This window comes from Orcinus orca, chromosome 18 (assembly GCF_937001465.1).
Source record: "Orcinus orca chromosome 18, mOrcOrc1.1, whole genome shotgun sequence".
In the NCBI taxonomy this organism is placed as follows: Eukaryota; Metazoa; Chordata; class Mammalia; order Artiodactyla; family Delphinidae; genus Orcinus; species Orcinus orca.
In genome coordinates, this window is record NC_064576.1 from 17557401 (window position 1) to 17573592 (window position 16192).

General features: G+C 35.8%; 1 protein-coding gene across 1 annotated transcript in view; it reads right to left on the bottom strand.

Annotated features, from left to right (window-relative positions):
- Positions 1–16192, bottom strand: part of GPC5 (glypican 5) — a 1376579-nt gene that overhangs the window by 929070 nt on the left and 431317 nt on the right. The window contains exon 6 of the mRNA XM_004283463.3: positions 10762–10882. Within this exon, the coding sequence (XP_004283511.1) occupies positions 10762–10882 (121 nt within the window). The remainder of the gene's footprint in view (positions 1–10761; positions 10883–16192) is intronic.

Here is a 16192-nt window from a genome sequence, read left to right on the forward strand (position 1 = left end):
AACCCTAGGTTCCCAGAATTCAATGAGGGTGGTAGAACTATGAGCCTGAATTAATATCCAGAAAAAGCTAGAGGAGGAGTTTCTCTGCAACGTTTAATCAGAGCAAAAAGATCGGCCAAGTCCAAACAGAAATATTAGCCAAGTTTGCAAGATATGGTTCAAAACACTAAACTCAGACTAACCAAGATATTTGGGTACAGAAAAAGTTGATTTTTTTCTTCTCTAAAGAAGCACTCTCATAGGTCAGTTGCAGAGTGCCAGGAAGAACACAGGAATACACGTGCCCTTCTTTGGGGGAAACTGAGACGTAATGGATGACTATGAGATACAGAAAAAAAGAGACAATTTTTTTCCAAGTAAAAGTTAATAATAATGTGTTTTGCTTAAAAAAAATAGAATGGAAGAACTAGAAGAAAGAACCTGGGATATTGAAAGAACTGAAAAAATGAGTGTGTATGTAGGGAGAGTAGATGTAACATTAGTGTAAGAAGGGGAGGAATTAGCTAATGAGCTTTGAGATATGGAAGACCAGATGATGCAGCTCCACATAAAACATGATGCAGTTTGTCTTTAGTTTTTAAAATTATATTTATGTTTATCAGAGTAATAAATATATTTAGTAAAAAACCAAGTAGTACCAAAAGGTCTATTTAAAAGAAAAAAAAAAAAAGCATTTCTACTCCCACAGGCACTTTATAGACCATGTTTCCTGCTCCTGGTGAAAGTAATAAGCAACCTGATTGTTCTAGCATTAACCTTACATGTCTAAACCTTTATTAAACTGGCATTTATTTTCTGTTTCTTACTATCAATTCTTGGCAATATTTATTGATTTTCTGTTTATACCACCACAACCCACTTTACTTTTTCCCATAAAACTAATTTAATTTTAGCAAAATTGTGATTACAGTAATAGTTTTATCTACAAATATTTTATTCAGTTCAGGGAAATAGTGTATTATGATTATATATCTTTTCATATAAAGGTTTTTGCTTTCCTATAATGTACAACTGCCATGGTATCTATCAATTTGCATAATTTGCCTTATATTTATCTAACTTTTTCCTTAAATGCTCTAGCAAGTCTGTCAAATGTTTTTTTGTTTTTTGTTTTTTTTTGCGATACGCGGGCCTCTCACTGTTGTGGCCTCTCCCGTTGTGGAGCACAGGCTCCGGATGCGCAGGCTCAGCGGCCATGGCTCACGGGCCCAGCCGCTCCGCGGCATGTGGGATCTTCCCGGACCAGGGCACGAACCCGTGTCCCCTGCATCAACAGGCGGACTCTCAACCACTGCGCCACCAGGGAAGCCTGTCAAATGTTTTTTTTCATACATTCCAACACATTTAGTAATTTTTTTTTTCTTTTTGTCTTGCAAAATTCCTTCCCACAGTCATCCTTTTCCCTAACCTGATGTATTCAACATCATGTTGCCTGGACCCCATATCTTCTCATTTCTTGATCACTCTTTGCCAACAGCTTTACACAGAAGGTATATAAAATATAAATTTGTGTATCCTTATCTGAAAAGCTTTTTAATCTATCCTCATACTTGATTTCCATTTTAGCTATGTATAGAATTTCAGGTCAGAAATCAGTTACCTCATAATTTGAAGGTACTGCTTCTCCATTTTCTTCTAGTACTCCTGTCAGTAAGAAACTACAAATCTGATCCCCATTCTTCGTATGCATTTGTATGTATTTTGTTTGGTTTGTTTCTTTCACTGGAAGATTTTAATATCTTCTCTTCAATATTCATAAATTTCATAATTATTGTTGTGTGTGGTGTGTGTGTGTGTGTTCATTCATTGTAATGGTCACTTGGTGAGCTCAATCTGGAGTCAAGACTCTTCATTTCTGAAAAAAGTGATTTATTATTTATATGATAAACTCCTTCTCTCTATTAGTTTGGTTCTTTTCCCTGAAATTCTTATTACAAGGATCTCCTAGAGTAAAATTCTAACATCTCATCATTTTACTATTTCCTTCTCTCTTTTTTGTTATTATTTTATAGAATATTTTTTGACTATATCTTGAAAACCCTTCTAATGAATTTTAAATTTTTCTATACTTTTAATTTTTGAACTTCCTTCTTATTCTTTCATTAATTTTTTAGAAGCAATATATTAGTATTTTTTTAAGATACAATCTATTCTCTCATTTTTTGGAGGATATTCATATAGTTTTGTATATTTTCTTCTTCATACTCATCTAAATGTTTCCATTTCTTTTTTTCTTTTACATTTATTTTTTTCCCATTTTCCTTCAATGCACAGTGATCTTTGATTGTCCATTGGTATTGGGTATCAGAAGCCAACTGGAAGTTATTGTATGTATACAGGGTATAATAGAGGATTTCACCATCATTCAATTAGATGATAAATTAACTTCTCAATGGGTATAAGCCCAATCAGAATGTGGAATTATTTGTTCTAGAATTGATCAGTTTCTTCAAAGAAGAGTCATCTAATATTCTACATGAGTAGCTGGTACCTGTATGCTAGCATTCTGAAAACAAGCAGGTCAGTATGTGACTTTTCACTTAGTTCCTCTATTTCCTGTCTTGTAGTTCATTCTGTTCTATATTCTAGCAGTAGTTATGAGACATGAATCTTCCTATAACAGTGTCCCCCACCCAGAAAACACACCTCTAAACAACAAGGGAGAAAAAGGAGTTATTTCCACTTTTCAAATATTACAAATAATGCTGCTGTCAACATTCATGCACAAAATTGTACAAATGTACAATTTTTCTTGTACAAATGTACAAAATTAAGAAAAGATTTTTTGTACAAATGTACAAAAAAATCACCTAAATAAAAAATATAAAAGTTTTAGTGTCCAACATTCTCTCAATATGTTTGACAAACAGAAAATCTGCTGGATAAATGGCTCAAATCTTAATAGGTAATAATGATGTGGCAGCATCAGAGTAAATATAAAGTCAAATATTTACCCAACATAAAACAGCTACATACTCTTTAAATAATAAAAAATAAATGGTCAATGGCCAACCCAAACCCCATTACTTTCAAAAAGAGTTTTGAAACTTGCATTTCCAGATGATTGTCCACTAATTTAAAAGGTTGATTTTATGCTGACCATTGATTTTTTTTAATGAAACGGCCAATATTGAAGTCAATGCATTATACCACATACTCCAGAAAGCAAACTTCCCTTGACTTTACTCAGACCAAACTAATTGCTAAATTAGATGACCATTCAACGTTATTGAGTGCATTTCAAATACTTTCTTCTGAACCAAAAACTAAACAGGCTTTGGTCACTACTGCATTGCTAATACAAAATCAAGAAGTGACTGTCTTTCTGGAATATTAATAAAGTATGCCTGGGGACATGATATTAGTGTGTAGTGGAGATCAGGAGGAAGGAGTCAGGGAGCTGTAGTGATTTCCTAAGCAAGGAAATGAGTTGGTAGAAGTGGAAGAAGTTCAGAGTCAGCTGACACCTCATGGTCAAATAGTTTGCAATTAGGAATTGACCAAGTGGCTTTGCCAGACTTATAAGCTATTAACAACAGGAAACGTTTTTCTAAATGCATTTCATAGTAGGTGATTTAATGAAAAAAGCTTGGACAGTTTTCATAATTCAGAAATTCTGAGATACTAATATCTTTTTAAAATTCTGTGTCTTTTTTTATATTTATAAACACTAACCTTATAACCATACATTGAGATTTCAATTAGAATCTCATCTTAACTTATCATAGCTATTAAGTCACTATTTATCATATTGATATCCTAGGAACAGAATGAGATAAAAGAAAAGAGGCAATTTAACATAGTTTTCCCTACATAAAATAAGAAAGTCTGTCATCTCTTCTTGAAGCCATAGGTTGCGATTACTGAAATACACATTATAAAATATCTACGTATTTTGTGCTTTTAAGCAAATGGTTATGATGATTGCTCTTTCTCACATTTACAAATCAAATTTATTTTATATATGAAGACATTTTTCTAAAGAAGTTTAGTCTTTCTATAAAAATGAATATTTAATAGAAACCGGTAATATCTTATATGTATTGGAATTGTTTGAAGAAATGTTATTTAAATCTACTACTTTTAACAACACTGTAACATTTACTGGTCTTACAATAAAAGAATTATAGAAAATTGCTGTGATATTACTTTTTATGTTTCATACTGAAAGTAGGTAAAGTAATTTCTAAGCAGTGGGTCATTACCGTCCACAACTAACAGTGCTCAGCAGTTAGGATTTTAACCACTGACATCATTTTCTTTGAAAAATGATAGATGCTATTTAATGCTTAAAAGTAAATTGCTGCATAACTGTGACTTTTTTGCTGACAGCTTTGCCCTAAACAAACTTAGTCAATATGACCGAGAAGTTTCAAAATAAGTTTGTTAGGAGAGACAATCTGAACTAAAATGTTCATACATTTCCTCTGTCAGATGCACTAAGAGGAATCAAGTGCTGTTTCCTATCTATTATCGAAGGGCAATTCAGGCTGATGCAAACATCTAAGAAAGCTCATGTTAACCTTTTAAAATTCCATCCTTTACACAATTCTTCACTGGAAGGCTAATAGCTACCCTATATTTATCACGGGTCGTTTTCAAAGGTACAAGCAATGTCCACCTTAAGCACAGGTTCTGGAATGTAGGAAACTGCAGGAATGTATCTCTGAGGGTTTGTATGGTGGCTTATCTAGAGAAAGATGCCAAAATCACAGATGGAGGGGAGCCGGGAATGACTTCCCTCTTTTGTCCAAGGTCCTTGTTCCCAGTTCAGAAGGACTTGCAGAGACAGTGAGGGGACTTCGAAGCGCCTGAAATATTCCCTGAGGACCAAATTATAATCCATAGTTATCCATTTATATTGAATTTTCTTGGCATTTTTGTTCTTGGCAGGACTTAAAGATAGGGCTTGTCCTAAACAATTAAATAAAATTAAAGCTGTTTTCGCTTTCTCTAGGAAGACTTGAAAAAAATTTTTTTTTCATAAATTTATTTATCTTTATTTATTTTTGGTTGCGTTGGGTCTTCATTGCTGTGCGTGGGCTTTCTCTAGTTGCGGCGAGTGGGGGCTACTCTTTGTTGCGGTGCGCGGGCTTCTCATTGCGGTGGCTTCTCTTGTTGTAGAGCACAGGCTCTAGGTGCGTGGGCTTCAGTAGTCGTGGCTCGCGGGCCCTAGAGCGCAGGCTCAGTAGTTGTGGTGCACGGGCTTAGTTGCTCCGTGGCTTGTGGGATCTTCCTGGACCAGGGCTTGAACCCGTGTCCCCTGCATTGGCAGGCGGATTCTTAACTGCTGCACCACCAGGGAAGTCCTGAAAAATCTTATAAACTATTTTCTAATTAAAAATATTTATTTTGTCTAGTAGGTCTGTGTCTTTATTCCCGTCTTGCCCCTAGGTTCTTCATGACCATATATATATATATATATATATATATTTTTTTTTTTTTTTTTTTTTTTTTGCGATACTCAGCCCTCTCACTGTTGTGGCCTCTCCCATTGCGGAGCACAGGCTCCGGACGCGCAGGCTCAGCGGCCATGGCTCACGGACCCAGGCGCTCCGCTGCATGTGGGATCTTCCCGGACCGGGGCACAAACACATGTCCCCTGCATCGGCAGGCGGACTCTCAATCACTGTGCCATCAGTGAAGCCTTTTTTTTGTTTGTTTTTGTTTTTGGCCATCCTTGGTGTACTCTCAGGTGACAGGAGCTGAGGCTAACATTTCTACTTTGGTTTGACTACTTTGGTTCCTAGAGCTCCATAATATTCCCTAACACTGATGTGTGGTCACTGCCATCTCTCACCTACACCCTCAATATGCGGGGAAAATTAAAATATATAATTTGCTTCACATATAAATTCCTATAATTCTCCTAGAGAAAAATTTAGCAATATTTATCAAAATACTTAAAATTATTAATGAACAGATTCTTGGTTACAACATTTAGAAATTTATCACAAGAGAAAAAAGTTGCAAAAAGATTTATGTATAGGGGATATACCTATTAGTAGTCTTTATTATTGTGAAAATTGGTGATAACCTAAATATCCAACTCAAGGTGCTTGGATTAAATAAAATGATAGTCCTACCATATGATAGAATATTCAGGCACTAGCAACCATACTGCAGAATATTTAATTCCGTGAAAAAAAATTTATGTGTTGTTAGGTGAGTAGTTTGGGACACAAAACCAAATGTACTCTTTGTTTTATTAAAAAAAAGTCAAATGTATACATAAGTACAAAAAAGTCTAGAAGGCTTATTTCCTGAGGCTTGTTGTTTCGTAAGTGGTATACCATTTATTTTCTACTCTTTCTATTGGTAAAATTTTCTAAAATAATAAAATTTGGTTTATTATAATAGACACATAATTCTTCAGTAAGAAAAAGTTAATGTTACTAAATATCTTGTCTGTCCAAGATCAACTCTCTAAGTATCTGCAAGGTACCACATACATTAAATAAATGATTTCTCCATTCGTAGATTTTTACAGTACACATTTTTCATAGAATTCTGCTGTTTTATATTCTCCTCTAATTGTTTTGGTACAAACTCTCACAAGAAAGTAGCAATCTCATACAGTCTCACGACTTGAACAGTATCTGTATACTGATGTTCCCAAATGTCCGTTTCTAGTTCTAGGGTCGCCAATGAACTCTGCGCATGCCTCTGGGATGTCTAACAGGCATCTCAAATTTAAGAGAACCATTCATTTATTAATATCTGGTCAACTCCAACAATCAAACCCCAGATGCGCTCCACTTCCAGAATTCCTTTTTTCACTTCATGACATTATCATCCCCCCTGATTATCCTCCTTATATTCTCTTTCTCTTGTCCCAATTTCCAATCCATCAACAATTCCTGATAACTCCACTTGCCAGACTGACCCAAATCCATCTGTTTCTCATATTACCCACTCTTCTTATTCTAGCCCCAATCAATTTCTACTCTTGCTCTTCAGGTCCATTTTCCATAGTAAAGCCAAAATTATCTTTATAAAACATAAATTAAATTCATCATACTCCACCTAAAGCCTTTAAATGGTTTCCTTTCCCACTTAGGAGAAAACTGAAATGCCCTACCAGAGCCTACCAGTTTCCCCTTAATTCATTTTATGTTTTCTTCTCTTCTGTATTCATTCTGTTCCAGACACATGGCTTTCTCTTCGTTCTCTGAATACAATTAACCTACTCCTGCCACAAGTCCTTGAATGTATTATTTCCTCTGCCTCAAACACAGTTCTCCCCGATTTTCCTATGATTCCTTCTCCCTTTCCTATGATTCCTTGTCAATCAGTATCAACCCAGCCGCCCCCCAACTTGGAATGGCCTCCACAAGCTCTCTCTTCTTGAGTGCCTTTCCCTACCTCATCTGTTCTGTTTTCTGGATTTGTTCATGTTTGTCAGCTACAGGCATTGCATTGTCCTTTTCCTTAGAATATAAATCCCATGACAGCAGGGCTGTGTCTGCTTTGTTCACCCATGTAACCTCAGTGCCTTGTGCAGAACCAGGCCCATAGTGGGAATTCAATAAGTATTAGTGGAATATTTTGAATAAATTAATGATTAAGACATTTACAAAGTGGCATTTGCAAAGTAAAATCCCTACCCACTTGTTTAATGACTCTAACTGCAGAGGTTACAGGGTAGAAAATGAGGTGTGCTCAATGGCAGGCCTAGAAGAAAGATGTTTGGGGGCTAACATATGGAGACAGTTTTTGCTAATAAATATGGCTGGCTTATTTCCATACACTTAGGTATGGAAAAAAAAGGACAAGAGGAACTTTTGCTTACCCCTATGATGAGAGATGGCATTTTTATAGTATACTGTATTCTCGACAAATGCATTTAATATCCATTACAATAAAAAACAAACTCCAAACACAAATAAGTGATCACCTAAATCTACAGATTAGATGCTGAACTATGTTCCTTCTTCTACTTCCTCCCTTGCTCCATACTTATTCTCAAATTAATAAATTCTCACTTATAGAAGATGATTTTCTGAACCTTTTCAGACCTGACCCTGTGGTGGGTCTTTTTAACTGCCCCTGGATATTACAGCACAGCAGCCATTCCCACTAGGACACACACATGTGACCAGCGGTCAGAAGTCTGGCAAAGTCAAAAATTTCTCTTCATCTCCAGTACAGCTGTCTTAGGAAAGAACATGTTCTAAGACATTACAGGTGAATACTGTACAAAATATGACTTTCTGCTATCTTCTGTAAAAATCTAAATTTCAATCATATCACCCTAGTAGACTTTAAAAAGATAGACCTCAAAGGTAGTATTTTATTTCATATTCTCTTGTAACTCTGGAAGGAAATTTAAGCATGAATAATTGGAGATCTGCACACTAATATAAAGATGAAAGAATGGGACTCAATTTAACATGGGTGCTAAAAAAAGCGGAATTATTTCCCTCTGCCACCTTGAAAAGGATATGGCTTTGAAATCTATGAAGAAGGGTCAAATGTCATGCCAAATGGGCAACATATCAGTGAACCCTCCTGTGAAGAATTTTTAATAAACCCTACATTTTGAGTATCTACTTATTTCTTTGTGAATATGTTTTTTTTACATGTACTCTTTTGTATATAGCAGCTCCATCCTTATTGCCTACAACAGGGTTTTCCATCTGTTTTTATAATATGTATGTGTGTGTGTGTGTATACATATACCATTAAAACAGTTTGAACACACGCCCACTCGACACATATTTATGTATTTCTAAACTATATGCATGTGCTATTGCACTGTTACATATTTTATATACCTTCCTACAACCAAAAAAAAAAAAAACGTAAAAGAATGTGACAGAATAAATATACCTTGAAGTTCTATATTTCCTTTCTGCCCTCCAGTGGCTCAGCTTGTGAACTCCCTGGGGAATGCTTAGCCCACGTTGGAGACCACTGAGCTTTGCTGTCTCTCAGCGAGAGGAACCACTTTTTATTAAAGCTCTTTGGATTTTATGATCCATTGTGCACTAGAGTTTTTGAATAATACAGATCTACATACCATATCATAGCCCGTGACACTGTGAGGTGCCACCTAGATGAAGGCATTTGCTCCTCTAGCTGTATGCAATATTGTTGGCTCTGACTCAGAGCTGAGTTAACACACCCTACCTCCACCCCACTAGCCCTCATCCAATCACTGGTCAGTGTGGGACAATGAAGACCCACCTCCTTGTTTCAACTCAGGACAACCTGAAAGAGGCCTCCCAGCTCCTGAGGTCCTACTGGGTTCAGGCGAGGCTTCTGTTGAAGCTACAACACGGTTCAGTTGCTCCCTCTGTGCTGTGCCCCTCCCTCCAGCCCCTTACTGACTGCAGGGCACTCTGCCGTGAACCTCCTGCACACACATCTCTGTTTCACAGTCTCTTTCCCGGGGAACTCCAACAAAAACATATATACATTGGCATATACTTAGGAATCTAGTTTGTTTATGTGTCAAGTTCCTAATAGATTGTTTATTGGCCACTGGAAATTTAAGAATTAAAAGATATCCTAGGGGCTTCCCTGGTGGTGCAGTGGTTGAGAGTCCGCCTGCCGAGGCAGGGGACACGGGTTCGTGCCCCGGTCCGGGAAGATCCCACATGCGGCAGAGCGGCTGGGCCCGTGAGCGGCACTACTTTTCTCTTATACTTTTCCTAATGGAACTTATTTTTGATTCTGCTCTCCAGGGTGAGAGCTCTGTTTTCCCAATGTACCAGCCATAGAAAGAGCAAAGTAGCCATTATTGCCTCCTGAAAAGGAGAAATCTCTGGTATTGGACACAAGCCCCCATATCTTGCTTTGCTCAATCTGTAGAGACTCCCATAAAAATGGAATCCTAAGAACTGGCCCCATATAAACTTAAGTTTTGCAGAACAGTTATGAGAAGCATACCAACGACTCTGGAATAATATCAATAAAAACTCAGTACTATGCTTAGGTATCGATTCTGACACAGAACACTAGAAGTCAGGATCAACTATCCATACAAAGTTTTGCTTAGAAAAAAATAAAATATAAATTGTTATAAAAAGACTAATAACTTAAAAAATAGCCCTTCTTAGCCCAAACTCCAACAGATGCAGAATGGAAGGTGGTTTTTACAACATGCAATATAATATTTGGCTTTCATTAATCAAATAGTTTGATGAAATATTCCTTTGACAGATACCTTCATGCTTTACTTGCCATGTATTAAAAACAGCAGTATATACTCACTTAATTAAATAATATTATTAAAGATAAAACAAGTATTTCATAAACAACCATTAGGTAACATGTAAAAGGTGATACAGGAAATAAATACAAGAAATGCATGTGATTAATTTATGACTTAACTTTTGTTGAAAATGCAGCGAAAACCTTCACAGCAAGGCTCAGAAAGTTGCCTGGAAGGTGACTTTGGCATCTTCCATGCTCTTCTATGTGTTTTCTTTGATGGTGACAGTAGTTCCCATGTCTAAAGCTTATTCGTTAGGGATGAAGCTCATCCTGAGATTCTCATTATTTATTGAAACCCTGAAACCATGGTTCCTTTTACAGATAGATATTATCCATCCATTAAAATACTGCTGCACATTGACTGTATATGAAAATCACTCAACCAAATATTTCCAAAACTCTAGATACAAATAATTTATTCCAGCACTCAGCTTCAGGTAGGATTATCAGATAGGATTAACAGGTTGATGACATATAATGGAAAGTCATCATTTACTAGTTATCACTGACTATACCAATAAATAGAGCATTGGCACTTACCTGAATAACATGCTTCAGTTTATCAATAATCTGATTTATCACCGGATCAGTTCCTTTGACTTTGACTTCGGGATTTCCAGACTGGGCTTTGATTCCATTTCCAACCACACGCTGAGTATAGCTAACAAAGTGAAAAGTGAAAGGTACATGACTTAATAATCTGGTCACAGTATTATCTGCCACAACTTTTGGAACAGATTCGAGTTCAGAATCTTACTCCCTCAAGAGTATAAAATAATGTATTTTTTCTTGGACCAGAATCTGGTACAGCTGCAATGTTTTTTTCCTGGTAAAACACTTAGCATGCAAATACAGACTATCCTATTGTTATCCTCTCAAAAGACCCAACCAAAAATTGTGTTTTTAATACTACTTACCAATATATTAAAAAAAGTTAATATACATCTCACTTTGTTACCAATCTTTGCTGAATTACACACGTCTGAATCCATATCATCTGGGTCAATTCACTTCATTTTACACAGTATTTAGATGAATCAGTAATATTTTTTTACATATTGGACTACAAAAGTAATATATATACACATATATATGTCATATAATGTCAACTTAGTACTCAAACAAATATTTAGATTCATCAGTCACAAAGATGTATTAAGCGCCCCCTCCTATATTCCAGTCCTATACTACATGACTGGGGTTATAAGGAGTTATAAGACTCAATTCTTATCCTCACAGCACTCATTATATACCTGGGAATATAATGTGTCAATTAACTTGTTCATTCATTCATTACATTATATTTAAAGTTCTTACTAGATTCCAGCAATATAACTATCTTTATTTTCCTGACAGTGTGGTGTAGCATAATGACAAGTGAACAGTTAAAGCACAGCAGTAGGAATGAAGGAGACGTTCAGTATGTGGTAGGGATAGCAAGAAGGAAGAGTATATGCCAAGTGAGAGGAAGGGATAACACAAGTAGTAAACATTGAACATATGGAGAAGTTTATTTGGACCAAGGAGTTATAGCTTGAGGCAGCCCTTGAAATATTAAGGTTAAGGATAGGTCTTGGATGTAGTTAATGTGCTCTCCAGGGCAAAAGATGACATCCCAGCAGGGGAAATCGCAAAGGCCCTTGAGTAACACACACAGGGAAGAATAACTAGGCTTTTATTTACAAAAGGAGAGAACAAATGGGGGAAAGTAAGAGATGGGGGACATGCCCTGGAGGTTCCATCCCCTCTGTGTTTAAGACTTTCCTCTGAGTAAAATGTTGCTTACATTAAAGTATCATGATAAAGTGGCCTCACAGACTTTTCGGGAAGCATTTTCACATAATTTGTAACGTAATATCCCTTCTCTGTATTTGAGCAGAGTATCACAATTATGCACATGAACCTTCTGAATTTTCTACAGCAGTGGAAACTCTTTGAAAAGATAAAAAGAGGTTCCACTGTTGAGAATATGGCCAAACAAAAGGAGTTTCAAGTAATATCCAGTTATTCGCAATATTACGCATACCCAATGATCAATTTTCAAAAGTAGATCAAACAATTGCTAATTATGTCCTTCCAATGATAGTAAATGATGGAACTCTTTGATATGGATAATACCAATTGGATGTGATAAGAATAATGATATTAATAACTCTTTATTTTTAAAACAACCTTGAACTTGTTTCTTTATGCAGAAATAGAGGGTTTTAGAGTTAGGTATTCCAGTGTAAGTTAGTAACTTAGCAATATATACCAATAACAAATAGTAGAAGGAAAACAATTATGCATATACTATTAATGTGTACTAATATTCTTTAGTTAAGAAGAATCAAGTAAATTATAAATATTAAGCTTCTCTTAACTTCTCTGTAGCACTGTTATATATTTCTTCCAAATATTTCAAGTAGGTTACGCATGTGGCTCCCTTATTAGTGTGATTATTAATAATAATGATGAATAATGTGAATAAATAAATGGATAAATGATGACTATGACTCAGGCATTGTTTTAATTACTTTCTTTGGAGTCTGTCAGTTCATCTCAGTGACAATCATTTGTTGCAGCCATGAGAACATGCCTCATAGGCTTCAAAATATTGGAAGTGTCATTGACCAGGGCACCTGCCGCTTTGCTCTGAAATCTATTTGTCTGTCTCCTCCAACCAGTGACTGAGTGCAGCAGAGTTACTAACACAGACCCATCACTGGAAGACATAGCTTTCCCCTAATGGTCAATTTTGACTCAGGATTCCCGCAGCCCCTGCTAAACCTGCCTTAGACGGCACCTCATGCCGAATGCTTCCACTCCACCTTGCTTCCCTCTCTCCTTCACTCCGGGTCACGTTTGCTTCATGGCCAGCAGCTCTTCCAGCCTTACCCAGATTCCTCCCCGTTTTCACTCATAGGCATTTCACTTAATAAAACTCCTCTTGTGTTTAGTCCTTCTTTGGCATTGGCTTCTTGGAGGACCCAGAACAGTACACCATATAATATTTATACGATAATTATTCCCTATCTGTAGATTGGGGATCTAAGATTTGAATAGGTTAAGTAACTCTCCCAAGGCAACACTGCTGGTTAAATATACAGCAAGGATATGAATACAGGGAATGTGAGCTCTAGATACAATCATTCAATAATTATGAATGAAAACTCCTGAAACCAACTAACATAAAGATACAATTAGCTTGGTGCAAAGTGTTTGTTTTTTTAATTGTTTTGTTTTGACTTGATTTTTTTTTACTGTAACTATAGCATTTCAAAGTCTTCACTGCTTCTAATTAAAAGGGATATACTATTTTCTTCAAAAACCTCTTCAACGAACAGTTGTATATTACTAGATAAAGAGTGAAATAACAGTTGCTGGCAGGGTGAGACTGAACTAATAGACTGCAAGTTTGCCTTAAGATTTTCCTTTGTTTCACCTGAAATACGGACATAATGCCAACAATGGAAACGGAGACTCCTCTCTTAACTTTAAATAAACACTTACTTCGTTCACGTCTTGATTTATTTATAGACCATGAAACTTTCTTTTAACATTCAAGAATATTGTTCCACATTAATCCAAAGAATTGCTTATTTTTTGTTCTTAATTATTACAGTAAATAACTCGTTAAATTTATCAGAATTACAATTGATCAATAATCTCCTTCCCAGCTAGTATCTTATCGAATAGTTCAGGATCACTATTCTTATGTATCATTTAAGTAAGAAAAAAATATTGCAAAGCAGGGCATTTAAGATACTTTAAGTGAAACATACTTTAATAAAATTATTCTTTTCTGTTTTTGTAAGGTTAAGAAGAACCACAGTGCAATAGTGATATACACACACCAGAATGATTTAAATGAAAAAAGATGATACCAAGCATTGGCACGGATGTAGGGCAGTTAGAACCCTCTCTCCTTGTGGATGGGAGTTTAAACTGATATAAACTACTATTTGACGTGTATTCGGGTATATACTAAACAATGTTTACCAAAAGAAAGGTATAGAATTTTCGGAGAAGTACTATGCAAAAGAGCACCCAACTGGACAAAACCCAAATATCCCTAAACATTAGCATGGGCAAATAAACGGTAGAATATTTACATAATGTCATACTATATAGCAATGAGAGTGAATGAATTACAACTGTATTCCAAATCTTATAAGCGAACTATTAAATGAAAGAAGCAACATATGGAACATGTGTTATGATTCCATTCATTAAAAGTTAAAAACTAATCAATGATGTTCCAAATCACCATAAGTACTACTCTAGGAGATAGTGTGCAGAAGCTTGAAGGGGGTGTCTGGGGTTCTAGTAATATGTTTTTTGATTTGGATCCTGGCTCCACAAGAGTGCTCATTTTATATTAAAAAAAAAAAAAAGAACAGAACTGCATAGTTAAAATTTGGATACCTCACTGTATACATGTATTTTCAACCTAAACGAAACATTTACGTTGAAAACTTCTCATGCTCTTTTTCTTAATATGCATACAACAGACAAATTTGCATTGAACAATGTATAAATAAAAGATCAATATAGGTATTTTTAATACGGGCTAAATGGTTTTGTCATCATAAAATTAGTAATTTAGGCTCCTAGTCTGACACAAAAACTCCCTGCAGACTTTAATTTGCATGCAAAAAATACAGTTACTAAATCAAAGTTTTTCCAACAGACTTCTTATATGAGTTTTTCTCATTATGAAATTTTAATAAATCATTAATCACTCTTTTTCCTCCTACATGTACAAGTAATGGATAAAACATTTCAAGGAACCCTACAGAGGCTTCTTGACTTGAAAAACTGCTCACATTTCAATGAGAAGGAGGGAACAAAACACACACAAAAAAAGAGGCAAATTTTTTGTTAGAGAAGTAATAGACCCACCATCTGTGCCTGTTTCTTTTAAGCAGGTCTGGGAATGGATGACAGCAGTTTAATAGGAATACTCATTCCACAAGTATGACTTGCTTCTCATTAACATGGCAAAAAGGCAAGTACGGATATATTTACATTCTATAAAAATGTTTTAAAATGATGATTAACAAGATTCCAGTTCTCTTTGTGTTCAACAGATGAAATATTAAAAAGAAGTGCTAATACATCTACACACGGTATGACATTAGGAAGTCATTTCTCCTGACATTACCAACATTTCTTATTTGAAACACACCATGCTCTCTTGGCTGATATTAATTTCATTTTCTTGGGAATGCAATAGAATTTGTTTCAGATTCACATCAAAAGTATGGTATTTTGATGTGCACTTATACAATTTCAGGTGGAAAAATATATAAAATCTGACCCTGGAATTCGTTATGAATCATTAAAGTGATCTGTCTTAGAAGTTTTTGATAGCTTCACTGGGACAAGATATAAGAATATGATCATTGATCAGAGATGAGGAAAACACCTTATCAGGGGCTTTCTCTTTCTACTATTATTGCCAACTCTGTTAGAGATTCAAGATTGAGAATGGGGACCATGTTGGTGGTGGTGGTAATAGTAGCAGCAGTAGTAGATGTTTGGTTTATATCCTTTTTTCTGACTTGGTTAGGTGATTGTATATTAAAATTCCTTCCATTTCCAGAGTTCTGAGTCTCCTAGTTTTAGGAGGTGTCTTTGACTCTGGTAAATGCATTGCTGTCTCTGGTTTAAAGGTCTGGGAAGCACAAGCTAGGTATTCATCAGTGAACCCCTTCCTCCAGAACAGATTTTTCTTTCAAATCATCTCTGGGCCCCCCTTCTTGGTTTTGGTAGCAAATGTGAAGTAAGTACTAGTGATCTGTGTTTTGTAACTTTTTCTCAAATACCTGGGTGACACTGGATGCCACTGCTGAATGCTGTTTTGTGCACATGCAGCTTCTATACAGCCCTTCTCCTTGACAGTGAAGGTCTTAATCTTTGAACTCTCATAACAGATAGGAGTCATATGATTGATTTCATGTGCCAGGTTTAAGAGAATAACCTTTCA